The following is a 25865-nucleotide window of genomic DNA, read 5'->3' on the forward strand; positions in this document are numbered from 1 at the left end:
TCGGCAGCCGGCTCGGCTGTGGGGGTGGGCGGGGCCTGGCGTGGGGCAGGGCTGCACGGCGCGGACTTGCTGCTTCGGGTACAGCCTGTGCTGTGCATGGGTTCGTACTCAGTGAGGAACAGCCGCTGCGTGGATGGAGAATGCTGACGGTTGTTATTTGCATGCGGTACTTTCATCTTTTCTGTTTTCACGTTCCTTCTATCAGCTACCTTGTTGCCAAGGCCGAAAACGAAGTCCGGTGTAGGGGGCATTCCAGCTTCCGTTAAGATCTCCAGTGTCCTGTCCACTTCTGTAGCTTCGGTTTATGGATTGGTTCTTTCGTTTCAGCAGTGATGCGAGGGCAACTTGTCAGCTTTCTGAAGTGTAGCCATCTCTTTTTGCTCAGTATCTTCCAAGAAATGTAGAAAGAGGATTTGTTCCGATTCTGGAGGAAACGAGGCAGGTGCTGTTTTCCTCCCCGCAGACAGCCAGTGCTGTCTCACAGCCTCTTACACATCCTTCCAGACCCTTTACTGCAGAAGGAAGCAAGGCCACGGACGGTTTCTGACTTCGTATAAATGAGACACGCCACACATACTGCTGTGTGCCTTGCTTTGTAAACTTACTGGAGAGCTCTTTTCAAATCAGCACAGGGCAACAGACCATTTTTAAAAATAGCTGTATGGTGTGTCACTGTGAGGATATACCCTAAAGTCTTTTACCACTTCTTTGTGGATGGGCATCTGGGTGTTTTCCCATTTTCCTCATGTAGAAACAAGGTGCATAAACTAGACTCGTATGTACAGGATGCTGTAATGGAGCGAGTATAATAAAGGGCTGTGGGGGGCACTCCCGTTTGAGGCATATGCGTTCACAGTTTTGATCGGCGTTGCCGCGTGGTCCCCCGCAGGGCCCGAGGAACCCTTCCCCGCTGCCAGAGTGGGGGGCCGGTCAGCGCCGTGCCCCCGCTCTTCCTCCACCAGGGCGGCTTTTCTCTCTCAGGTGCGTGGGCTGATGCCATTGGTGAAAAATTACTTCCTGGCCTAGATTTTGTGTTTTACAATTCTGAAGGGGGAAAATCCAGTCAGTCTGTTTTTGACATCACATTAAATGTATAGATGACCCTAAGGAGAGGTGATGTCTTCTGTGTTGAGTTTTCTATCCACCAGCATAATAATATGGCATGTTCGATAATATCACATGTTCAGGTTTATGTGTCCTCGTCCCTCACTGGTATTTCGATGTTTTCTGTAGACAGATCCTGCGTATTTCTTGAAGGGCTCATTCCAAGACGTCCGGGGGGCAGGGGATGCGTGGAACAGAGCTTGGGCAGGCCTGGGGCTCCGAGGCAGGGGACCGGGTGGGCTGGAGAGTATCTGCATTTGTGGTGGGAGGCTGGGCAGGGCGACCCCGTACACCCACACACCACGGGTTCATGCGGACTCGGATGTTGCGCCCAGGCCGGTTCCAGACCTGGCCTTGCTAAACTTCATCTGTGTCCCTCTCCTCACACCATCCACCCGGACTGCCCTGCCCCCGGGGTGCCAGCGGCTCTCGCAGCGGTGGTTGTCATTTGCCCTGTGGCCTGGTGGCGTTAGCCACGGTTTTCAGCGTTCAGGCAGTAAAGATTTTAGTAGCATGAATAAAAATAATATCAACCCCCATCTGTTTCTTGAAGGTTATATGCCTAGGTGTCTATAGCTAGATGGGTAATAGTCACTCTCACACACACACTACAGTATTATGAGGGACTGTCCATTTACAAGTGAGAAAAAGATGAAAGTTGGCAATTAGTAATTTTATTTATTTTTTTATAATTTTCTTTTTTCTTTTTTTTTAAATAGTTTATTTTATTTTTTAGAGAGGGAAGGGAGGGAGAAAGAGAGAAACATCAGTATGGGGTTGCTGGGGGTCATGGCCTGCAACCCAGGCATGTGCCCTGACTGGGAATCGAACCTGTGACACTTTGGTTTGCAAACCGCGCTCAATCCACTGAGCTACGCCAGCCAGGGTAGTAATTTTATTTTTTAATTTAATATCTAAGCACGAACCATGGTACTTTTCTAGTTGGGGAAATGGAGACACAGCATGAGGACATAAACTGGGAATCAGAAGCTACTGGGGGATTAGGATCTAGGCCCTTTGACTCTAACATCTTATCCTCCAGGCAGAGACGTGTGTGGTTTATTCATGTGGTCTTCTCCATGCCCAGCACAGAGCGCTGCGTGTACGTGGTGCCTGGTGACAGTGCCTGAATTATGAATGAATCACCTTTTGCTTTGGAAGCAGAGAAAGTGAAAACTCTGCTAAAGGCTCTTCCTGCTTAACGTTTCCTCTCTTATTTATTCGTGTCATTCTTGAATAACACGAATAAGTTGGGGAAACTTCGGCGGAAGGTTTCTTCCCTTATTATCCACGTTGCCCTGAGCAGGGAGGATTGAGATGCTTTGGAAACTCTGAGCTCAGCGGGCCGGAAGAGGATTTCCCATGGGTCTGTGTGTTTTGTGAAGTGTTTAGGGGTGATCTCTGGTGTGTGCTCTTGCTCCCTGGGAGCCGAGGGGCCCGAGAGTGGCGGTGCGCCTGTCACGCTGTGCTCTGAGGGGGACAGTTATGGATCCCCGTGGATAAGCCCTTCCTTGTACAGTAGTGACACCCTGGTCTCCTTTTTGTCTGGCTTCATTTCTTTTTCTGTAGTTTGCCTGAGCCCATCAACTGTCTTCCAGCAGCTGGGAATGTGAGTTTATAGTGAGAAATTCTCTGGGTGTGAAACTTGAAGTGATTTATAAAGCCCAAACCTTAACAGTTTCAAGGCCCTTGCACGTAAATAAAATATGTACAGCAGATGAAAAAACGATTGATAATTTTAGAACTTGCTACTATTTTACAACTGGAGAAGTGCCCATTTGGTAATGTCTTTTCCCAACAGCAGTGCCATTTGTGAAGTTCCTCCCTTACCACTTCCTTCCCACGTAAACTTCACTCTCTGGCTTCTTTCGTCTTGCTGGCTGTATGTATATTAATGACATTTACTGCCAGTTCTGTATGTCCCCCAACTAAAAAGAAACTTGTTAATGCTCAGCACTGTCTTACATTTTCTCACCCCCAACAATCCTGTGCTCCTGTTCACCTTATTTCAGTAAGAGCATCTAAATATTCTTTGAAACAAGTGCGGCAAATACCGGTTATTCTGCTTTAAAAAGAGGTTCTTCTCATGTTCCCTCCTCCCTCACTTGTACCCTCTGGCCGACAGTAGCATTGGAGGATTCGGAAACCAATGACCAACAGCTTCTGATGTGGGGCACTGAAAAGGTACTTTTATCTCCTTCCTTAGAAGGCGAGCCAGAGTCCCTGCTTCCCGCGGTAAGGTGAGCTAGCAGAAGCTGAGCTGGAGGATGGTGACGGGGGGTGTTAGGCTTCCTTGATGACAGGGTGTTTTCCTTAAGTCACTTGTCTCAGATTTGTGGCGCGGGCCGGGCCAGTGGTGCAGCTTCCATTTTTGTAGGTCCCAGCAGTATGTGGATTGATTACCTTGGGCGAGGATCACATAAATCGGGTTCCTAGCTTTAATTTTTTTCTTTCTGTTTGTGTCCCAACTTTTTAAAGTTAATCAGGGAGAATCATGACTTACTTGGTTCTATTGTTCTAAGAAATGTTTCTGGAATCTAGTTAGAACATAGTTTTGAAGTGTTTTGCATATATGTTTGAATGTATAAACACAAACACCATTTACTTCCAGATAAGTAACTAGGTAGCAACTTCACAACCTTCTGCCGTTATTAGTACAGTGTCATCCATCATTGTAATCGCTAGAGTTATTGACTGTCATTGTAAGATAACTTATCAGACAGTTTTCCAGGTGATAATAGTAGGGAACATTTGATCAGTCTGGAACGTGGCTTTGTTGCCTTGGTAACTAATAAGAGAGAACGCAGAGCACCCAGTTGTGGAACATAACGAAACCAAGGACTAGCCCACAACGCAAGACAAAACCAGAAACTTCCGCAGGTGCATCTGCTGAGGTCCGCCCTGCAGGCTGAGCCAGCGCCCCAGAGGGCCTGGCGCGTCCTGTAAGGTCTGATGAAAGAGGCTGAGAAACCACCTTTGGGCAGGACCAGGAGCCGGGGAATCCAGGCCTGTTCCTCAGAACGTAGCTTACACATCCTTAGCCCGAGGGACCTTTCAGGTCAGCACCTGCCTGGATGAGCTCAGTGAGGGGAGCGACCAGGCCCACACCCAGAGTCAGCACCCAAGGGATTCCTCCATCCCGCCACGAGCAGAGCCTTGGGAGAGCCCGCTTAGTGAGTGTCACGCACCGTGCCAGACCCCTCGTGGCAGGGATGGACCCGTCTTACTGCCGCCTTCCCGGTGCTTCCAGGAAAGACGCAGGAACGAGCTTGTGCGTGGTTTCCGAACCCTGAAAAGGGCAGAGCAAGGCTAGTGTTTCAAAAGCAGGAAGGGATCACCGTGCGGGTGGGGTTGGTAAGCACTTCCAGGGTGGAGAGCTCTTCTGGAGGAAGGGGTTTATGGAGGCAGACGCTAGCCAGGAAAGGACCCGGCCCCGGGGCCTGAAGTCCAGGCCACCAGCAGCAGGGCCGGGCAACACGTCCGCAGTCGTGGGGCTGACAGGCGCTTTTCTGTATTGTGCTTTGGAGGAGAGGGTGGTTAAGTTGTTTTGAAAAATTCTCCTTGGCCATAGATAAGGGGGCGGGAAGAGGTGCGGGGGGTAGTTCCGTGACAGTGCACGGTCTTGGAGGAAGACGTGTCCACCACTGTGGACTGGTCCCAGGCAACGGCCCTGACAGTGCGTGCACACGCAGGATGCGGTGGCACCGGGCCAGTTAACAGCCGGAGGTTGGTTGAGCGTTCGTTCCAGCACGCGTGGAATGTGAGTGGTAGTGTGTGTGTTGGTCCGTAGCTTTTAACTGGTTAACGGCTCCGTCTGCCATTTAGTTCAGAGCATTTTAGAATCTTTCTCTTGTCAGGGTCTAGGCGACTTCACAGAGGAGGTGACACTGAAGTGAGTTGTGAATGAGTAGGAGGAAAACCCAGACGCAAGGAATTCCAGTGGCAACTGAGTCCAGAATTTAAGTCTTATGGTTCATAAGCACGTTTCTTTTCAGGGGGACACGCGCAGCCCCGTCAGACTCATGTGAGTCCCTCATCCACCAGCTGGAGGGGCTGGGGAGGTTTGCGGTCCTGGCTGCAGCCGCCTCCCGTGTGCCTGTGTGCACCTTCCTGGGTGAGGCTGTGTCTGTGGCTCTGAAATGGACCGGAGCGCTGGCAGGGCCATCAGATCCCACTGCACAGTCTCTGCTGGGGTTTCCCCGTCGTTTGCCATCTGGGTAGCTCTCACCTGATTTGGGGAGGAACAGACCCACTCATTCTGTTTTTTCCTCTTCCTAAAGAGAAATTTTATATAGAAAGTCGCAGAGGTAGAAGTGAACTGTAGAAGAAACGGGCCCGGGAAACAAGTCACGGAGGCGAGAGAAGAGCCTTGGAGCTCAGGAGGAAAAGGCCAGGAAAGTGCCCCCGGGGGAGGGGGTGGGGAGAGGCGAGGGCCTGCTCCGCGGAGAGAGCCTGGCCCATTCATTCACTCCTGTTCCATGTGCTCCCTTCCTTGGGATGTGTTGCCACAGAAACAGTCTAATCGAACTTTAATTAGTCAGTCTGTCCCTCCCCTCTGTACAAGCCTCTGGATCTGTACTATTTCTCTCTCTCTCTTTTCTTTTGAATTTTATGGACTTCATTGGGGTGACATTGGTTAATAAAACCCTATAGGTTTCACAGGCATAGTTCCGTTAACACATCATCGGTACATTGTGTTCAACACCCCACAGATCCGCACTTTCTCTAAGTGAAGCAGAAGGACCTGCTTACTCAGAAGCAATCTGAAGGGAGCTCATCGGCTGAGGCACTGTACAAGTACATTAGCATATATGTAAATTCTTCGGAGAATGGAACCGAGTCATAGGAAACTGCTGAGGAATAAGTCACTCCCACCTTCCTGATTCTTTGCATAATTACAACAAAACAAAACCATGGTTAAGGTGTAAGGTAAACGCTGAATGCTTTACTTCTCCTTTATCTCAAACTTGCTCTTGCCCCCCCCACAAACACACACACACACACACACACACACATCTATCTATACACACGTGTGCACGCTAGGTAGTAATTTGAGAGTTTTGAATTGATCACGGAAAGATAAGTTACAGTGGCAAAGGAAAGCTTGAGATACTACTTTACTGAGCAAAAAAACTAAACGTTACAAAGGAGAGGCATCCAGTAGCCACGATTAATTTTTGCCCAGTAGTGTGGGAAGCCTAGGGTCTTCTCTGTGGCTTTTCCATTAACCCAGCACTTCAGCTTGGCCAAAGCCATTGTGTTTTTTCCTCCCTGGATCCCGTTTGCTCTTCCGCGAGAGCAGCGGGCTGAGCCGGAAGAGCGCCAGCGCCGTGGGTCTGCACCGCAGCGCACGCTCCGGGGTCCCTGCTGTGGCGGTTTCCTGGAATGACCCTTGATCTAAAAGATGTGGAGGAAGGGACACATTATTTGCAGGGGACTTTATTTCCTCGATTTTGACAGCCACTGTTATCTTGTCTGTTCATTTGTCGGTGAACTTAGGGTCTGTGCGGTGTTTCTTGTGGTTGTGGTTGGTCGGTTCTGTGCGCCTTCTTTGTCAGAGTCCGACGCACCAATTCCCCAGTCCCGGGACCTAGGCGTTACCATTTCACGTCAGATTCCCTACAGGAGACAGAAAACCTACTTCACACCGAAGGACATTTTCTTGTTATTTAAATTTTTGTAACCTCGCAGCAGTGGGTCCAGTGTATGTGGTGACTGCCTTGTGAAGTGCTTTTTACATCTGCGAAACCTCGCACCTACGCAAGGGGTGGGTTCTGTGGGTGTCCCCGTAGTACACGTTGTTCTCCTGCCGTCTTCAGACCCCTGGTGACACCAGGCTTACTTACGTGCCGCCTGCCTGGGCACTGAGCCGACATGGTGTCTTGGGCACTCGCCTCTAGTCCGGGCTTCCCGTCTGGGCTTGCATTTCTTGGCATTGACGCCCCGGATTGCCGCTTCCATTTCTCCAACTCCTGAGCCCTATGAGTCTGAAGTCCCCGCTTGGCGCAGCGGCCAGATGCTGACCGCATCATCCCCTCCCTCAGGCTGACCGCATCTCTGACCCACACTGGAACTCTGGGCCCGAGTACGGGCCCCTTTGCGACGAGCCAGCTTCATTCTCCTGGCTCCTGCTTGTGGCTGGCTCGCATTTTACCGTTTGCTTTTTACGGAGCGAATCCTCGATATGTACGATTTGAAGGAAGCAAAGGGACTTGCACTTCTAGTTATTGCCTTGGTTTTGAGGGGGGCTTTGTTGTTGTTGTTGTGGATTTTGGTACTGGTGGGGAGGGTCTGGGTAGACTGGCTGGCCAGTTCCTTGCCTAGGCTCTTCTCTGCCCCGTCGGAACGTGGCAGCTCACTCAGGTGGCCGTCCTCTTCAGGTGTGCCTCAGGTGTGCCGCTGCCGGCGGGCGGCGCCCTCGCACGGGGAGGGCTGCGGCTTACTGGGTGTGCTGGCCTCTGGAGCCGAGTTAGAGTCGCACTGTGAGCCGCACATTGTGGCAGATCGGTGGTTCCCTGAGAGTGCGTTTCGGCCTTTTTATTGAGATGGGACTGTGTTGCAAACGTGCAACGAGAAGGCACTAGACTCCCCCCGTTCTAGGGATGCAGAAGCTGAGACTAGGCGCAGTTACGCGAGTCGCTCAGAGTCAGAACCGGGAAGTGGCACAGAGATCTTAAACCTGGTCTCCCGGCTCCAGCCAGACTAGTTTTCCCCGCTAACCAGAGAGGGAAGGTGTCAGCGCATTGTGTGTGTGTATGTGTGTGTGTGTGTTTGCGGGGAGTGACTAGTTGAGTGGGTGGGTTTGTTGAAGCGTACCTGATTTCTAGGGTATTTTCTAAAACTTTGCCTCTGAAATGGTAATGGAAAAACAAAATAAAGATTAAATTAAAGAAATAAATATTTGCAGGCCAGCACTTAATCCACTGCACCACACCAGCCAAGGACTTTAGCTTTTTCTTATTTGGGAAGCTCTCTGTCTTACGCGGGAGCTCCCTTATAGGTAACTAACTGCTTTTGTCTTGCTGTTTTTAAGATTCTCTCTTTGCCTTTAGCCTTTGGCATTTTAATTAGGACGTGTCTTGATGTGGGTCATCTTATATATTCTTGATAGAATATTTCACAATTTTTACTTTAGTACAAGATAGTGCCTTGCAGGCAAGGCAACAAAGATCAGCTTTGTTCAAGGTAGATTTTGGTCTGTGTTTTACATGTAACTACCCCCCCACCACCCCAAGAATTTTCTTTTGTGGATCCTTCAGTCCTGAATGTACAGTCTGTCAGCTCACAGGCCAGGGCAGCGAAGGATCGTGGTGAATACAAGGGGCAGTGGGCTGTGGTGGGCGGGTACCACCCCCCGCCACAGGCTGCCAGAGGCCCTGCGTTCCAGAGGTCAGAGGAAGATGAAGCGCCCCAGTGTGTTCACATGGCAACTGAGCGCTCAGCGGGCCGGAAAGAGCAGGCTGGTGCAGGAGGCAGAGACCCGGCTCGTCCACGGAGCCAAGGGGGAGCAGGGGCAGGAGCGGAAATGCGAGGGATAGGTCGTCACATTCTGTCTTCTAACTGGACACCTGTCCCCAAAGCCCTGAGGTCGCTTCAGTCTTTAAATGAGCCCTTTGTTAAACTCCCCCATGCAGAGCTAGCTGCAGATGGGCTTTGGGGACTCCGCTCAAACCCGTTTTCAAGTGAATTTGGTAAGTTGCTATGACAGCAAACCCACTCTTCCTCTGAGAAGTGAATGCCTCCAATTTTCACATTACATTAGGGGTATTTTTAAGTGAAATTTTGAACAATTTTCTGGAATCATTGTTCTTTGAGGTTATGGCAGGGAATGGCGAATGAATCTTGCTTATTTTTAAAGCAGTTTTTGGAGTGGGTGAACGTGGAAGCGTGTGCATAGTGTCAGATGAGAGAGTGTGTGGGTACGTGCATCTGTATCAGCGAAAGCCAGATGATCACTATTCCCGACACCCACCCTGGCACCGCACCGCGTTGTAAATTGCTGATCTAAACTGAGTGTTAGTTTACACAAAATTACATTTTCAGTGTCCCAGGGGCACTGGAATGTGCAGAAAGACAGTAGCGGATTTCTTCCTTTGTCTTTCCCTTTCATTCATTTTTTCCTCCTTCCTTTCACACTAGTAAATTGATTTAGCGCCCCGCCGCGCGAGTTGAAAGGAGCATAAGGGGAAAGGTGGGTTTTGTCATGGATACTGGGGACGTGGTGTGATGTCACCGCCAGCTCTGTGCAGTCGTAGGTGGTGTTAGAGCTCCAGTCGCGCGAGGGAGAGAGCAGTGGAGGAGACGATGTCGCTGTCAGACAGGCAGCCAGGCTCGCGCGGCCGCATACAGCCAGCTCCGTCAGGGCCAGCCTGCAGCGTGCCGAATGGACTCCCCGAAAGAAATCAGCCAAGCTGGATTCGAGTGGCAGAGGACGGAGGGCAAACTGAGTGAAATCGGGCTCCATGTCAGCGTGGACGGGCAGCTGAAAGACGGGCTTGTGAAACATGCCAGCTTCCTGGAGCCGAGTAAGCTCTGCTTCTTTGAGGGGAAGCTGGACAAAGAGCTGGGTGTCGACGTGCAGGGCAGGGAGCATCCGGCTGGCCCGGGTCACCTTGAGAGCAGGTGTGTGATTTCAGACTCCTGCCGTCCCTCGGAGGGCAGCTTGGTACACCAGAAGACAGCCCGGCTCCCGCTGGGACCCAGAGAGGGGCCAGGCGACAACAAAGCCTCCGCAGTTCCGGGGATGGTGGCAGGGCAGAGCGGCCCGGAGACCACGAGCCGGCCGGATCTGGGTCTCCCCGGGGCCGCTGACCTCCCTGTCGAGGAGCAGGAAACCAGCGTCTGGAATCCCAACTTTCACCCAGCGGCTCCAGGCTGTCAGGGCTCCCAGGCAGCAACTCCAGGAAAGGAGAATGGCGTCACTCCTGGCTGCCGGCTGACTGGGGTGGGGAGCCATAACCCCGGGCAGCTTGAATGTGGGTCCTCACTACCTGTGGCTGTGGCCCACCCAGCCCCCGCTCCTGAGCGCTCACCCACGGCCACTCCACTGGTCACCATGGTGGAGGTCACCCAGGAGCACTCGGATGCCAGCTCTCACGTCCGAGACCGCGAGGAGGAGTTGGAAAAAGCGAGTCCTGCAGGGGAGGGGGCCTTGTGCACCCCAGCACCCCAGCAGAAAAAGGCCATGCGTCGGGCCCTGTCTGAATGTTCCCACCTCTCAGTTCCCCCAGCTGTCAACCTTGCAGATAAGTATCCTGAACTCCCCGCCCGAGAAGAGCTTTCCCCCAGCCTGCTGCCTCTCCCCAGGAGCCCGGGGCCGATTCCTACACCCAGGAAGCTGGGGGCCCCCGCTGTAAGGCGCTCCATGACGGTGGCGGAGGAACAGGCGGCTGGCTACAGCCTGAGCCCTGGGCAGCTGCCCATCCTGTCCACCGAAGAGCTCCCTCCTTCTGTCTGTGAGGAGCCGGTGGCCAGGGAGAGAGAAGAACTGACCCACTTGAACGGCAGCTCTGGGAAGAAGGAAGCGGCAGCTGCTGGGCTGTACCTCCAGTGTAAGCTGGAGCAGATTCCTGAAGTGAGCAGCGGCACGGAGAGAGGACGAGAAAACGTCAGTGGAACCGGCACGGATTCACGCTGCCAAGCCTGCCAGGGGGGTGCGAACCGGCCAGGACAGGCGGCTCCGGCAGGGGAGGAGGGAATCGGGGTCACAGCAGCCCCGAGCTCTCCGTCGTTCCCGTGCGGAGAGACCCCACGTGATGGTATGTTTCTAAATTCGCCTCCATGGGGAACAGGCAGGCAGCACGGAGGGAACCGCAGTGAAGAGGACCAGCAGGGACATCAGGCGGCCTGTCCCTGCTGGATCGTGCGACTGCCTGGGAGAAGCTTAACTCGGGGGCATCGGGGGGGGTTGCCGGGGGGGCACGGCGTGAAAGGGAACGAAGGGAGCGTGGCTGGGTCAGCCTGAGCGTCTGCCGGCAGGACAGCTAGTGCGGACCGAGGGCGTGGGCTGGCTGGGAGGGAGGGGAACGGGGTTGGAGGGCGGTGGGCACAGGAAGTAGAGCCCCTTCCAGTGACCTCATGTCACCCCGCCCCCACCCTCCCAGCCCTCAGCTCCCTGTCGGTTTGGATCAGATGGCTCCTGAGCCTGTAGCATCCAGTGGCAGCTGATCGGTTTCCCTGCTGAAAACCTGTCACTGTGGAGAGTCACAATGGGTTTATCAGCTCTGACCTCCTCTCATTAAGTAGCACCGTCTGGGTGTGAGCTCTGTTCCCCGTTTTGCTTTCGAGAACATTTTACTTTTGTTCCAGCTGAAAAACTGCCTTTTGATGCTGGTTATTTAATATTCTTTTCCTGTTCCTCATGCGTGACCCAATCTTGCTTCTAGTTTTCTCTTGCAGTGTGCGGGTTGGGAGGGTTGGTGGGGAGAAAGGGAAAGGAGAGAGAAGAGGGGCTTGGGCTTAATAAACCAGGGAGCGCAGCGGGCTTTGCAGCTGCCCTCCGTGTCCTCCTTCCGGCCCTTCCTTCTCTCCCCACCCCCACCCCCATTGTCCTGACCGTGGCTGGGCCTGTTGTCCGCGGGCGGGCGGTCGGGGACAGCTGGAGCACAAAGGGCCGTCGTTCACAGCCTTGTCAGTAAGGATTTAAAACACGGGTTTGATTTGTAAAAAAATGGCCTCTTTTCCTGGGGACTGTTTCCTCTAATATTTCTCAGTACGTTTTTAGTGAAAAATGTTTACTCTTTCCCTGTTAAAATCAGATGTGGTATTTTCTAGGGGAGGGGCAGTTAGAACAGGATCTTTGAAGACTGGCAGGTTTTGTGTTTCGGTTTTTTTTGTTTTTTTTTTAAACGGAGATGGGCAGAGAAGCTTCCTCCGTCCCCATTGTTCCGTAGGGCTCCAAGATGGCAAGAGCACGGGTGTCCTGCGCTGTAGCTTATTCCGCTTGCGGTGAAACCGCAAGCTCTGCATGAGCAGCATGGTGTCCTCTTTTTATTGGTCCCCAAGTGCCCCGTTCGGTGCCACATACCTTCTAGGTGGCAACGTATGAAGACTTCTGTTGTTTCAGGACAGGTTCATCCTAGTTCACACTCACAGAAGTTGAAACTGATGGGAAGCAATTTTAAATGACTGACAAAACCCCACCGATCACTGAAACTTGATAAATGTTTGAATGCTAACTCTGCTAGATGCTATCGAGATAAAGCCGTATAAGGATTCATTCATTTGGCGTGCCTGCCACATGCCAGTCGCTGTCTAGGTAGCGGCGATGATCTGTATCCTCAAGCGATTTATGACCTAGTTGGGGTGGAGGTGCTGGCGGGAGGATGGTGGTGAGTCATGGAAACTTGCAGGAGAGGGCAGCCCGGAGAACCTGGGGTGCCTGGCGGCTCTGAGGAAGGCCTTCCGGGCAGAGGGGCTGACGGGAGTCGGGGTGAAGCCTAGACGACTCACGTTAGGAGAACACTGAGGAATTCTGAAGAGAGTGCTCATGGCGTGCTCTCTGAAGAATTACTTCACCCAGGCCAGTGTGGCTCAGTTGGTTGGAGCATCGTCACATTGCCAAGAGGTTGCGGGTTCCATTTTTGGTCAGGGCACATGCCTAGGTTGCAGGTTCCGCCCCCGGTCCTGGCGCCTGTGATCCCAGGTCCGGGCATGTGTGATCCCTGGTCCAGGAGCGTACGGTCTCTGGTTGGGGCACCTACGGGAAGCACCCAGTTGATGCTTCTTTCTCACATTGATGTTTATTTCTCTTTCTCTCTCCTTTTCTCTCTCTCTGAAAAGCAATGAAAATATGTCTTTGAGTGAGGATTTTTAAAATGTAAAAAGAAAAATTATTTTATTGCAAAGGATGGAAATACTCAGAGGAACCCAAATTTATAAAAAGTTGTCTGCTGATAGGCTTCAGGAGACTTCGGTTTTAGGAGGCGTAGCCAGCCTGCAGCCGTCGGTATCTCCCTCGGGTCCTTTTGCTTCTCCGTAACTATGTGCTTTGTCCTCTCCCCTTCTGGAAACTGGTTTTTCTCTGCCGTCTCTTACTTCTTTGCTTTCTTTGTGGCTCTGGCAGCACAGGACATTGGATTGACCAGGTTGGGACTCTGCCCTGCTTTATGCGACTGTGTATCTCAGGGACTTGTGGTTGCTGGACTGAGGTTTTCTTTCTTTTAGAGAAAGAGCAAGTAAGTGTATCTCAGTGGCTCGGTTTGGTCCAGACAGCTGTGTGCCAGCCACCACAGGCTTACTAACTAGTCTTCCCGTTCAGACCTGCCCACTTCATTCATTTAGCTGGCGGTGGGTGTGGGCTGGGCAAGCACGCCAGAGCCATCTGCAGTGTGGCGAGAACAAACGGAGGAAGAAAATCTGGGAAGTTGTTTGGAACCCCAGTTTCCAATGCACCCCCTAAGATGCTGAAGCATGACTCCATTGTGGTGGCTGCTCTGACGGTCAGCAAGACTCGCCTGCTCTCAGCAGATGAGATGTCATAAGATTGGGGGCGGAAAAGCCCTGTTCTGACCGTAGACTTAGGTAGGGGCAACCGGTGAAATGCCAAGGTCGTGGTGGGGAAGTGCCACAGCAGTGGGTGATGTCTAAGGGGGGGGGTGTGAGGGGAGGGGGGCGCGTGTTGAAGGTGATGCTGGGAGCTGCACCATGGGTTCCCAGCCCATAGTAATGGGAACGTGCAACAGAAGGGAACGGTTTTGTGGAGCAGTTAGTAAGTTCTGTTTCAAACTTTTTTTTTTTTTTTGAAATTGTAAAGATGTGTGGGTATTGGTCTCTAGCAGTTGGCTGGTGTGTCGTGGCAAGAAGCACCGTCTGGGAGGGAGGCAGCTTTTCTGCCTGTGCAGAGATCACCTGTTTTCGTCGGGTGACATTCAGGTGTGCAGGTTGAGGCGGTGCACGTGTATGTCCCAGGCAGTGAGACTTCTCGAAGAGCTCTTGCTGGTGAGTGGAAATCCTGCGCCTGCTGGAAATGCTCGTGCTGGCCCAGGCTGGCGACAGCGGGTCACACACTTGGTGAGATACTCTTCCAGCTCGCTGTATGTAGAACAAAGGCAGTTACCGGCTATGTGATAGGTTTTATTTCCCCTTTCTTCCCATTTTTAAAACTGAACAAAATTCAGTTGTTGATTGAAAATACACATGATTTCAAACATCACAAAGTACAAAATTCTTTACATTAGAAAACCACCTACTAAGATAAGATGACATTGATTTAGTTTTTCCTGTTCCTTTCAAGTAAATAGACCTAACTGCTCTGAAATAATTCACTAGACAATCACGCAAGGCCCCGGAAAGGTGGGAAGGAGAGGGTGGACTAGGTAAGGACCTCAGGACACGAGGAAGGGCAGTGCAGTGAGTTTCCTGGTTTTCTTTTTAATCATCCTGCAACCTGAAATCACCAACAAGCATAGGGGAAAAAAAGAAGAAAAGGGAAAAAAGGAAGAGAGAAAAAGTCTTGCCCTGGCTGGTGTGGTTCAGTGGATTGAGTGCTGACCTGCAATCCAAAGGGTCACCGGTTCCATTCCCAGTCAGGGCACGTGTCTGGGTTGCTGGTCAGGTCCCCAGTAGGGGGCGCTCAAGAGGCAACCACACATAGATGTTTCTCTCCCTCCTTCCCTTCCTCTCTCTAAAAATAAGTAAAACCTTTTTAAAAAAGAAAAAATTCTGCACTTTCTTTCCAAAAGATCAGGAAAGGGAAAGCCCTGTAAAAGATGCAGCAATAGACGCATTGCTCTGTTCATACCCAGCAGCAGCAGTGGGTGCAGGCCCCCTGCAGACACAGTGTCCGCAGAGTTCACCGGGGCCTCCGGGCCTCCCAAGTGTTCATTCCACGTCCGGCAGCAGCACAGGCCTGGCCCCCTGGCAGCACCGTGGTGTGATCCCTGCACACCGGCAGGGAGGCCCCTTCCCTAGCCCTTATCAGACGACAGCACCAGCGCCTCCTCTGGGCCTGCTGTCTTCCGGCCTTCTTCCTACCAGTGGAAGGAGACCTGGGTGGGTTTCCTTCCCTCCAGCAGCAGAAGGCAGTCACAGGAGGTCCTTCTGCTCCCAGTAGCACCTGTAGGCCTGGGGTACTCCAGGCCTGTACCCCAGGACCAAAAGAGACCGAAGTTTCTTCCTTCACCCTTCCCTCCAGCAGCTGAAGGCCAGGTGGTGGCTTCCCACTCCCACAGCGCCAGCAGAGATCTCACAGGAAGTCTGCCAGCGCTGGGGGCCGGAGAACAGGCCAGGAAAAATGCGGCCTTCCACATGTCTGGCATCACGTAACTCCCACCTAGTGAAGCCACGTGGCCCAGCGAAGCGCCTTGAGCCCTTGCAGGCCGGAGCGACAAGGACTGAGTGAGAACTTCCTGGAGCCGGAACACGGGAGGCAGAATTACACTGCATGGGCTCTGGAAACGAAACTGTCGCAACTGTAGCCAGAACCTGCTCGCTAAGTGCGAACAGTGATCACCTGCTGAAGTACAAAGCTGGGTTTAAAACACCATCATAGCATTGCTTCCACAAGCAGTTATGCATTTTCGTGAAACCAATGAGAAGCTAGAAAACCTCAGCAATTAAATGTTATTTAAAAGTACCAAATGGAAGTTATAAATAGGAAAAATACGATAATCAGAATTAAAAACGTGCCTGATGGACGCAGTAGCAGACTGGAGACGTTAGAGAACAGAGTCCGTGAACCTGAGGACAGAAGTAGAATGTATTCAGTCTGAACAAGAGAGAGCAAATAGACTAAAGAAACGACTGTTCCTCCGAGACCTTTGGGACAAGGACAAAAGACCTAACATTTGTATCCTCAGAATCCCAGCAAGTGAAACCCCAGGCTACGAGGCTGAACAACTATTTAAAGAAATCATGACTGAACACTTCCCAAATTTGTCAAAGGACATAACCAATTCAAGAAAATGAACAAACGCCAAATGAGAGAGCCCACGGAAATCTATACCAAGACATTTTATCAATAAGCTTGTGAACTAAGAAGCTTTAAAACCTTAAAAACACCCGGTGGAGAGTATGCACTGGGCAACAGCAGTGCCAGTCACAGTGTGTCTTGTCGGAAATCCTGGCCGGCGGAGGCGGCAGCAGCGCGTGTCCAAGGGGCTAGAAGGAGAGAGCAGCCAGGGACAAATTCTGTATCTGGTAAAACTACCCCTCGGGAATACAGGGAAGGAAGACAAGGACATTCTTAGATAGAGGAAAACTAAGAGTGTGTGTTGCTAGTAGACAACCCTTAGAGAATGGCTAAAGGAAGCTCTCCAAAAAGATAAGTTACGATAGCTGATGAAGGCTTGGAATTTCAGGAATGAAAGAACAATGGAATTGGTAAATGTAGGTGTAAATATAGCAGAAAAGGAAACACTTAAGACATTGTAGTTTTAAAGTGGGGACGGCCAAAGACCCTCCATGGAAGCACGTTTCAGGGATCACTGGCCGTGGTGGGGCGTTGACGGCGGGAGGCCGCATGCGTGCGGTAGCACTACAGCGGCCGCCCGGGGAGCTGCACGGGGCGACGTGCACAAGAACGTCAGAACCAGGTTCTGAAAGGTCAGGTGACCCACGGGACAGCAGGAGAAGCAGAAAACAAACAAACAAACAAACAACAACAAGGAAAATGGCAGACAGAACCCTAACATGTCAATAATTACTTTAAATGCAAGTAGTCTAAATAATACAAGTAATGACGGATTCTAAGAGTGGAGTTTTAAAAAATTACCCAACTATATGCTATCTTTAAGAAATGTGCCCTGGCTGGTATGGCTTAGGGGGTTGAGCACTGGCCTGCAGACCAGGGAGTCACAGGTTCAATTCCCGGTGAGGGCACAAGCCTGGGTTGTGGGCCAGGTCAGGTCCCCGGTGGGGGCAGTGCGAGAGGTGGCCACACATTGATGTTTCTCTCCCTCTCTTTCTCCCTCCCTCCCTTCCCCTCTGGCTAAAAAATAAAATCTTCAAAAAATAAAAAAGACTTCATTTACTTATTTTAAAGAGAGGGAGAAAGAAGAAGAGAAACATCGATGTGTGTGGGGGTGTCTGGGAGGCAGCCGATCCATGTTTTTCTCCCTCTCTTTCTCCCTCTCTACCCCTTTGTCTAAAATAAATAAATAAAATCTTAAAAAAAAAAAAAGAAATGTATGTTAAACATAAGGGCATAGGTAAGTTAAAAATAAAAAGAGAAAAAACATATGCTAACATTAATATTTTTAAACAGTGGCTGGCTATATTAATATCAGATAAAGTAGATTTCACAGCAAAGAGTAAAGGATCAATCCACCCAGATGACATAGCATCCTAAATGCAGATGTACCAAATAACAGAGCCAGCAAGGGGAAACAAGCAAAATGTCCTCCAGGGGATGGCTGGTACAGTCATACCTTGGAACCTTACTCAGCAAGAAAAAGGAACTAACTCAAAATACCTGTAACGTGACGCATCCCGTGAGTATGATGCCGGGAGGGAGAAGCCAGACGTGAGAGGTAGCGCACCGTGAGGCCGTTGGTCTGATATTCTTGAAGCGATACTGTAGAGATGGAGAACAGAAGTTGCCAGGAATTTAGGGATTGGGAAGAGGGTGGCGAACAAGGAAACGTGAGGAAGCCCTGTGGCGTTGGGATGGATGTGTGTCTTGCTTGTTGGGAATGGTTACATAAAATCGATAAAATTGCCCAGAACCGCAGATGTGCGCAGGTGTGCACGCACACACGGATGAATCCATGTAAGGTGAAAAACCTGAATAAGCTCTGTGGGTTGCAGCAGGACCAGCTCCCTGGGTTTGACGGTGGACCGCTGTTACCCGGGGCGTCGGCCCCGGGGGAGGCTGCTGCAGGGCCCACGCGGCCTCCCTGTGCATTCCCTGCAACTCCCTGCGGGTCTGTGATTATTCTAAAACAACCAGTTCTCAAAGTAAAGTCTCCTGCCATCCCTAGTTTCATGCCCCCTCCCTTCGAATGAAGCCACCATTGTTTTGTTTTATCGTGATTCTTCCGAAGATTTTTTTAAATGCTTGTACAGGTGTATTTGCAATAAAAATGTATTTCCCTCATCTCTTTTCTAGACAGGTGGCTTTATGTTTTACATACTGTTCTGCGCCTTGCTTTTTTCTTCTTCATTCAGACATTCTTCCACATCAGTCATGAAATAACGTTTTGGTGCTTTACTTTTTCACATTCAGAGGTTACGTTCTCACGACCAGTCTCCTACTAGGGGACGTCTGCACTGTTTCAGTCCTTTGCTTTTGAGAACGAGGCCCTGACCAGACTGTGGAGTCTGCTCTTCTGCAGGTGTGCGAATGTGTCTCTGAGATAAACTTCTAGGAATCGGATTTCGGGATCAGAGTTACCCACACTTGCAATTTTCGGGGACACGGCAGGACTTGGCTGCACGCGCGCTGTGCCGTCTAGGCGCCCTCGCCAGGGGCGTGCAGCCTCCGGCGGTTCCTTTTGGATCTGGGAACTTGACAGTGTGTTAGGTGAAAAGTAGCATCTCCGTATGGCTTTAATTCTTACTTTTCTTAACGTTTGGACGTCTTCTTTTCAAAAGTGATTGGTATTTCTGTAAACCTTGTTTCTATTCTTCTGGCCAAATTTTTACTGGGTTGTTGGCTGTTATAGGAGTTACTGATTTATAGGAGTAATTTATGCAGTAGATTCTTTGTCGTTGATGTGAGGTTCAGATATTTTTTCGTGTTTATCACTTGCCTTTTGAATCTTTGTTATTTTGGCCACATTGAAGGTTTTTCTTTCTCTATAAAGTGTTTGTGGCTTCTGGATATTGTGCCAGTTAGGAAAGGTTTTGCCTATGCCCTGGCTAAAAATGTAATAGTATTTTAATGATTTCAGGTATAGCCCATTGAAATCTGGAGTAACCGCCCTCAAAATGGTTCTGCTGGGCATAGCCTCAGGCAGTAGGCTTTATTTCTGGCTCCGGGTCTGATTTCCCGGGTCTCCTCAGCCTTGTTGGAAATCTGGGTCACTGCTGGAATTAGATCGAGTTAATCTCACATCCTCCCTAAAGTGGTGCTTTACACAGGGAAAGGAAGTAAGAGGAGGACATTGGGTGATCTTCTGGCACCTCTCCCATCTCTCCGCAACCTTTACTCCAAGAGATAAACCCTAGTAGAAGAGGCTCTTGTCCCCAGTGTGCTCGGGGAGTGAGCGGTTGGGTGAGAGAACCCTTTGCCTGCCCGTCTCCAGGGAAGGGAAACCGAACTGGAGGGGCCGTTTCCTCCCCCCGATCATCTGCGCGAACCCCGCTTAGGTTGCTTCTCCACCGGGACAGGCTGCCTGAATCTCTGGAATCTAAAACTGTCCTCCGTCACAAAGAGGGGGACTTGGGAGTCTTGTCCGGTTTGCAGCGGTGTGGCTCAGCCGTGTGGGGTTTTTTTTTTTTTTCAGAATAAAGTGCTGCCTGGTTGTCTGTCTCTGCTAAGACTCGGCTTGGGGAATGGATGTGAAAAACCTCTGCTTAGCCTTTACTTCCACCCTTTAGGAGTATCCAAGCCAGAAGAAGGGCAGCCGACCGTGAGTGTGACCGGAAATGACATCACCGCCCCTCCAAACAAGGAGCTCCCACCAAGCCCAGAGAAGAAAACAAAGGTAGTTGCCAGAATGGTGGGTTATCTTTTACCACTGCATTTTTTTTTAATAGTATCTTCAGCTATTACTGCTTGAATTGTGAATGAAATGTCTTTTTTTCTGAGTTGTTACCAGTTCTTTCGCAAGTTTGGGTGTGCTTTAAAAATATTTTCTATTCCCATTTGACCAAAACGGCCTGATTCAAACCTTAATACTCTGCCTTTGCCCCTGCTATCTTGACTATCTGTAGGAATGTTCTGTAGCGGCAGTTTCTGCTTCTTGATGAGAGCAGAAGGAATTACAGAACTCTTTTGAAATCGATTCTGAAATCAGCATTCACATGAGGGGATGCATTTTTACATAGCTTCAGGCACTTGCTGATACTCGTGGCAAAGTTCAAGTGGCACATTTTATTTTAGCCTGGCCGCCAAACAGCCTGCCGGTGTCGCCCCACTGAGTCGCAGGCGGCAGCACCTGCTGGCATCACCCGCCAGCAGCTTAGTCATAGAATTATTACAGCCATCAAAAGTTAATTAAAGTTAATTAATTATTGGAAGCCCTTGCTGGGTTTGAATTTTCAGGGTCACACTGCTGGAGCGTGTGGCACCGTCACGGAGACCCAGTCCCCAATTTTCTTCTCCTCCGTCCTGGCGCCTTTCTCCCCTCCCCGGAGCTCAGAAAAAAGGAGTGCTGGTTTTCAGTTGCATCGCTCTCCATTGCCTATCGTTTTGCTTTGAATTGTGCAATTTATGCTTTTTTTAATTTTGTTTTTATTTTTGTCTGTGTGTTTGATGTTGGCCTTTTAAAAAAAAAACAAAACAACAAATCAACTTAAAGCCTTTGGCCACAACTCAGCCTGCAAAGACTTCAACATCGAAAGCCAAAACCCAGCCCACTCCTGTCCCTAAGCAGCCAGCCCCCACCACCCTCGGTGGGCCGACTAAAAAACCCATGAGCCTGGCTGCAGGCTCAGTGCCGGCCGCCCCGCCCAAACGCCCTGCCGCCGCCACTGCCAGGCCCTCCATCTCTCCTTCAAAAGACGCGAAGCCCAAGGTGAGTGGTCCCCAGGGCTCTGTGCAGGGCAAGGTTTCCCCTCCGCGTGTCAGACAGACGGGCTCTCGTTGCTCCAGACGATGGAATCGGGCTGGTGGGACCGGGGACCGGCCAGGGAAAGGTGACCTGACACTCCGTTTGGGGGCCCGTGGCGCAGCCGTACCACTCGAGGGCCTTTTGTGCTTTTGACCTTCGCCTGCCGTGCCTGGAGGCAATACTGCATCTGCTTTGGTTTCTCCCCTCCTCCCGGCTCTCCTGGCTCTTCGCCTATTGACTGACACACCTGCTGACCGGTTTCCCAGTCTCCGCACACTAATTAAATAGATGGTCGTTTTTGCTGGGATTCCCACATCGCATTCCCGGATTCCCTTCTTTGTCCTCGTCAATCATTCTGCAAACGTGAATTCCACCCATTGCTTTTGTGATAAGCTCTTGTCCTGGCCCAGCCCCGCCGCATGTGATGATTTGCTTTGCTTTTGGCACTGGCCACCTCTCACTGAACTGCTTCCGAAGTTCTTCGGTTTTCCGGGTCACCCACATGTCGTTGCCCAGAAAACGGTCGCTTTGGAGTAGCATCAGCTTCCTGGGGTGATCCCAGGAGGAGAGGGCGGGGGGAGTCCGTGCCTGCCCTAACATCTCGCTTGACCCGAGAAGGGCCCTTACGTCAGCGTCGTGTCTTCTTGGCGTTCATGTTGTGAAATTGTTTCCATGTTAAAATGTCACGTGTTTTAATCTAATCTTGTAAAGAAAACTGGTGGAACCTGGGGATTGTAATCTAGGTTGAAATCCTTTCGTGGACTAGGAATGATGGGATCTTGTGGAGCTTTCTGACCCTCCTTTGTCCAGTTGATTGCTTCTCTTGGCTTTTAGAACACAGGTTCTGAGACATAGGAGGGTGGAGGGAAGGTGCCTGCGGCCACGGCACAGCCACCCCGGGACGCTGACTCTGCAGCCAGTCCTGGGGGAGACAGGGAGGTGCAGGGAGGAAGGGTCTCCAGTGAAACTTCAGTCTATAATGTAAATAAAAATGAGTACCAGTCTCTTCATTGTGCAGCTCAGTTATATAACCGTCCCAAAGTTCAGTGCTCGTAAGTGGCAGAGGCAGTATTTGAACTTGGGTCCAATGCCAACAATGCTGGTGCTCAGGCCCTCGGTCAGCACTGTTGTTGCGTGGCTTTCTGCCATCCAGTTTGTAAACAGCATTCAGGCCGCAGCTGACCCGAAGAGGTGACCTGCATGGCAGTGGTTATTGTTCTTGTCCTTTTAGATAAGAAGCAGATGGGGCCCCACTCGGTTCTTCTGAATCGCGGTCCCACTTGGGTGACTGTGAAGGAGCCCTCAGGGTGCGTCTGGTTCGTCCCCCAGTTCTGGGGCAAACAGGGAGGGCGCCCTCGGCACAGGCTCCTGGGACATGTTCTGGGCAGAGCTGGTAGCTGAACCCGTTCCTCTGATTCCAGCCTCGAGTTTCTTCGTACTGCTTAGGGACTTTGTTTTTGTTTTTATTTTTATTTTTGAAGATTTTATTTATCCATTTTTAGAGGGGAAGGAGGGAGAAAGAGAGGGAAAGAAACATCAGTGTGTGGTTGCCTCTCGTGCACCCCCTACTGGGGACCTGGCCTGCACTCCAGGCATGTTCCCTGACTGGGAATTGAACCGGCCACCCTGTGGTTCACAAGCTGGCGTTCAGTCCACTGAGCCACACCTGCCAGGGCAGGACTTCATTTTTAGAAATGGATATTACCCTGCATTTGCAGAGTTGGGTTTTATTTCATTGGATGCCAGGCCTGAGTTTCTGCACACCTCCTTAGCTGATCTTCCATTTACGCAATATCCTGTATATCTCCACCAACATCCTGCTCTTCGAGTGGCCATTTCTCCTGGAGTTAAAGGTCCGGATCCACTGTGTCTGTGGCTTGGCCTACTCTCTTGAGTAATGTGGTATGTTTGCTTATCAGAAGGGTCTGTTCATCCCCCTTTCTGTAGAAATCAGGCTGAATCAATTCCTTCGCTCCCTTGCTAGTGACAGCATGCCCAGGCCGCGTGGCACGGTGACCCAGGTGCCTCCGCACTTGAGGGGCTTCTCTTCGCTTTTGGTCACAGCTGTAGCGTCTCTGCCTCTCGGCGGCCCCTCTGTTGGTCAGGCCTGCGCCCCCTGCCTGCCCCTCCCCGACGTCTCTGCTCTCAGAGGCCTGTCGCCCTCCGGTCCCTGACGTGTCCCGTGTTATCAGAGCTGCCTTAGAGATCCCGAGACCCCACCTCCTTTACGCGGGTGAGGAGCCGAAGCCCCGGAGGTCGGCGATTTGCCCGAGAACCCTGTGAGTCTGGGGCCGGACGGGGCTGGCGTTCTCCCCGTTCGCAGGCTGGCCTGTTCGCCTGCTGGGTGCGCCTCAGCCCAGGGAGGGCTGGGTTTGACCGGACGTGGTTTTTAATATCTGTTCTGTTCACGTGTGTGTTCATCTCTGGCCATGTATTTAATACACGAAACGCAGCGGTATTCAGTGCAGCGGAGAGAGCCCAGGACACCTGGATGGTCAGGTGAACTTTGCAGGCCCTTCATTCTCGGTAGTTCAGGCCGGCTTGAGGTTGTTGGCTCCCCGGTCCCACGGCGCCCTACAGGGCCAGCTTCTCACGTCCTCTGGAGGGCTTTGACCCCAGGGCCGCACGTGTTTTCCCACCAGTAGCTGCCAGCCCCAGAGCACCCTGTTCTCTGGTGTGTGCGCCCATGGACACATCCTGGGCGTGGCCTCTGGGCTGGGGCCGGCTGCAGCTCTCACTCCCACTTTCCTGTTACCAGCCTGCAGCGGAGGCAAAGATTCCCGAGAAGAAGGCCACGCCATCCAAGCCGGCCACGCCATCCAAGCCGACCTCTGCCCCGGCCGCCAGGCCTGGCTTCAAGAGCACCCAGACTGCTCCAAAAGCCCCAGCAGCTGCCTCTGTTACCCCAACGGGGCCCAGCAGTAGAGGCTCTCCCATGCCCCTACCCAAGAAGCCAGCTGGTGAGTATGTCGCCTTGACTTGGCCCCAGCCGCAGCTCTGGCCGGTGCCACATCAGGCTGCACAGACCCGTGTGTGCATCGGTCCTTATGGGGGGTGTCGGGAGGTGGCAGCCGTGGTCTCTGTGTGGGGTTAGCCGGTAAGTGTGTTCAGGAAAACCTTGAGTAGAGGCAACTCGCAGGAATTCCCAGACAGAATTTACCCTTTCTTTCTTGGTGTCTCCATGGCTCCTAGCACAGTGCAGGCCTCTTACATGACGGGCCTCTTACATGATAAGAAGCGGGCCGTTCAGTGCCACGGGCGTGTACTGATCACCTGTTTCTAAGGCTGCTCGGAAGGCGTTGTCCAGGCTGGAACAGAAGATGCAGTGCCCGGCCTGGCGCCCTGCATAGGGTGTGGTCTTTACACGGCCGCATAACGCTCTGCTTTGTCCTTAGAGACCAGCGCGGCCCCTGGCTCAGATGGGCCACTCGGTAATGGCTGAGTGAATGCAGGAATCTCAGGGCTGTGTGAGCCGATCAGTTGGTCGGTTTGTTAAACGTTGCATTAAAAAGTGTGTGTTTGTTCAGGCATCAAGACTGAGGGAAAGCCTGCAGACATCAAGAAGACAGTTACGAAGTCTGCACCAGGTAACACCCATCCCCCCTTTGTGGAACCCTATCTAAACCCCACCTCTTCCATGACTCGAAGGCTCCCCCCATTTGCTCTCGCCCCCCGAACACTCGTGTCTCTCACTCCTGCCTTCACAGCTGACGTGAGCCGCCCGAAGACCACCTCCGGCAGCACGGTGAAGAAAACCACCGCTGCCCCTGGGGCAACTTCCCCAGCAGGCGTGGCCCCCAGTCGAGTCAAGTCCACACCCGCGCCCCCCCGGCCCGCCGGGACTCTTGCTGCAGACAAGAAGCCCACGTCAGTCAGGCCCAGCTCCTCCGCCCCCAGGCTGAGCCGCCCGGCGACCAACGCCTCTGCCCCTGACCTGAGGAATGTTCGCGCCAAGGTCGGCTCCACGGAAAACATCAAGCATCAGCCTGGAGGAGGCCGGGTGGGTCCGGGGAGCGTGGGGTCCTCCGCTTGCCGGTCCCCGCTTCTTTCCCTGCCACATCCACCACCGTTCCTGCAGCCTCTCCTCGCATCAGCCCAGGGCGCACCGGAGGGGGCAGCTGGGACGTGAACTTGGCATCAGGGAGGGTCAGCCGGGGCTGTGCGTCCCGGCAGCCAGGAGGGGGTGGGGGCGGGGGGGGTGTGCGCTGAGCTCTGGGCCTTCTCCTCCCAGTGGAATCAGAGGGGACCCTGTCCAGTATGGAGGGGTTTAGGCTTCTGTTCTTGCTTGGAGGCAAAAGGGTTCTTCTGCTTCACAAAATGGGCAGAGCAGACCTCTGGGGCTGCCGAGGGGGAATGCAGTGGACGTGAACCCGGTCTGTCGTGGCTCTCACCCCTCACTGTGAGCAGCCGCAGAGGCGGGTGGATGGAGAGTCCGCCTGAGAGGACGAGGGTGTCCTGTGCTGGCCTGTGTCTGTCCTGAACTGCTGTCGAGTGTCGTGATGGAAAGGCCCGGTGGCCTTTTCTGTTTGCATCCATCCTGGCGTTACTCGTGAACTGTTAGCAGCCATGGGGACATAGTGTATGAGAAACGTGGTGGTAGAAGTCCCGGTTCCAGTCCCTGGAGATGACCTCGCTTCAACCCAGAGCTGTTACAAAGCAGAGGGAAGACGAAGCAGAATCCTGAAGCAGTCGGAAGACCCTGGTGGCAGACGGGAGTGTCTGGGACGAGGGCCTAAGCGACCGTGGCTCTGGGTGCCCAGCCAGGCCTCGGGGCCGGGGGGCCGCCGGCCCGTCTCCCCTCCGTCTCCCCTCCGCGTGCCCTTGCTAGGCCTGCGGAGTGCAGGGGGGCATGGTGGGGAGTGGAGTGACTCGGTCTGGCAGCGCGGTCGTTTTCCGTGCCCACACCCATCTTTGGTAGAGGCTCCCTGTGACCGTGGCTGCTTCTGTGGGGCGTGTGGGGCGTCTGAGTGGGAGGGCATTGCGACTGGGAAACAGGAACCGCACCCACACGCGGCAGACTCGCGGGCTGAGCCCTCCTTGCCACCTCTCCTCTGTGCGCGTGTGCCTGCTCCCGGCCCGGCCCGAGCTCCGGCCTGCAGCCCCTCC

At 52.4% G+C, this 25865-nt stretch overlaps 1 protein-coding gene across 23 annotated transcripts in view; it reads left to right on the top strand.

Moving 5' to 3' along the window:
• The window catches only part of MAP4 (microtubule associated protein 4), a 129906-nt gene that overhangs the window by 93267 nt on the left and 10774 nt on the right, over positions 1-25865 (top strand). For 8 of the 23 annotated variants that reach the window (XM_045856720.1, XM_045856718.1, XM_045856719.1 and 5 more), the window contains 5 exons: positions 19585-19706; positions 20508-20723; positions 23518-23719; positions 24287-24346; positions 24467-24759. In XM_045856720.1, the coding sequence (XP_045712676.1) occupies positions 19585-19706; positions 20508-20723; positions 23518-23719; positions 24287-24346; positions 24467-24759 (893 nt within the window). The remainder of the gene's footprint in view (positions 1-19584; positions 19707-20507; positions 20724-23517; positions 23720-24286; positions 24347-24466; positions 24760-25865) is intronic. The other 15 variants (XM_045856737.1, XM_045856723.1, XM_045856714.1 and 12 more) reach the window with 5 other exon arrangements.

Source organism: Phyllostomus hastatus, unplaced genomic scaffold (genome assembly GCF_019186645.2).
Source record: "Phyllostomus hastatus isolate PE091 unplaced genomic scaffold, TTU_PhHast_1.1 phas_scaffold_129, whole genome shotgun sequence".
Classification (NCBI taxonomy): Eukaryota; Metazoa; Chordata; class Mammalia; order Chiroptera; family Phyllostomidae; genus Phyllostomus; species Phyllostomus hastatus.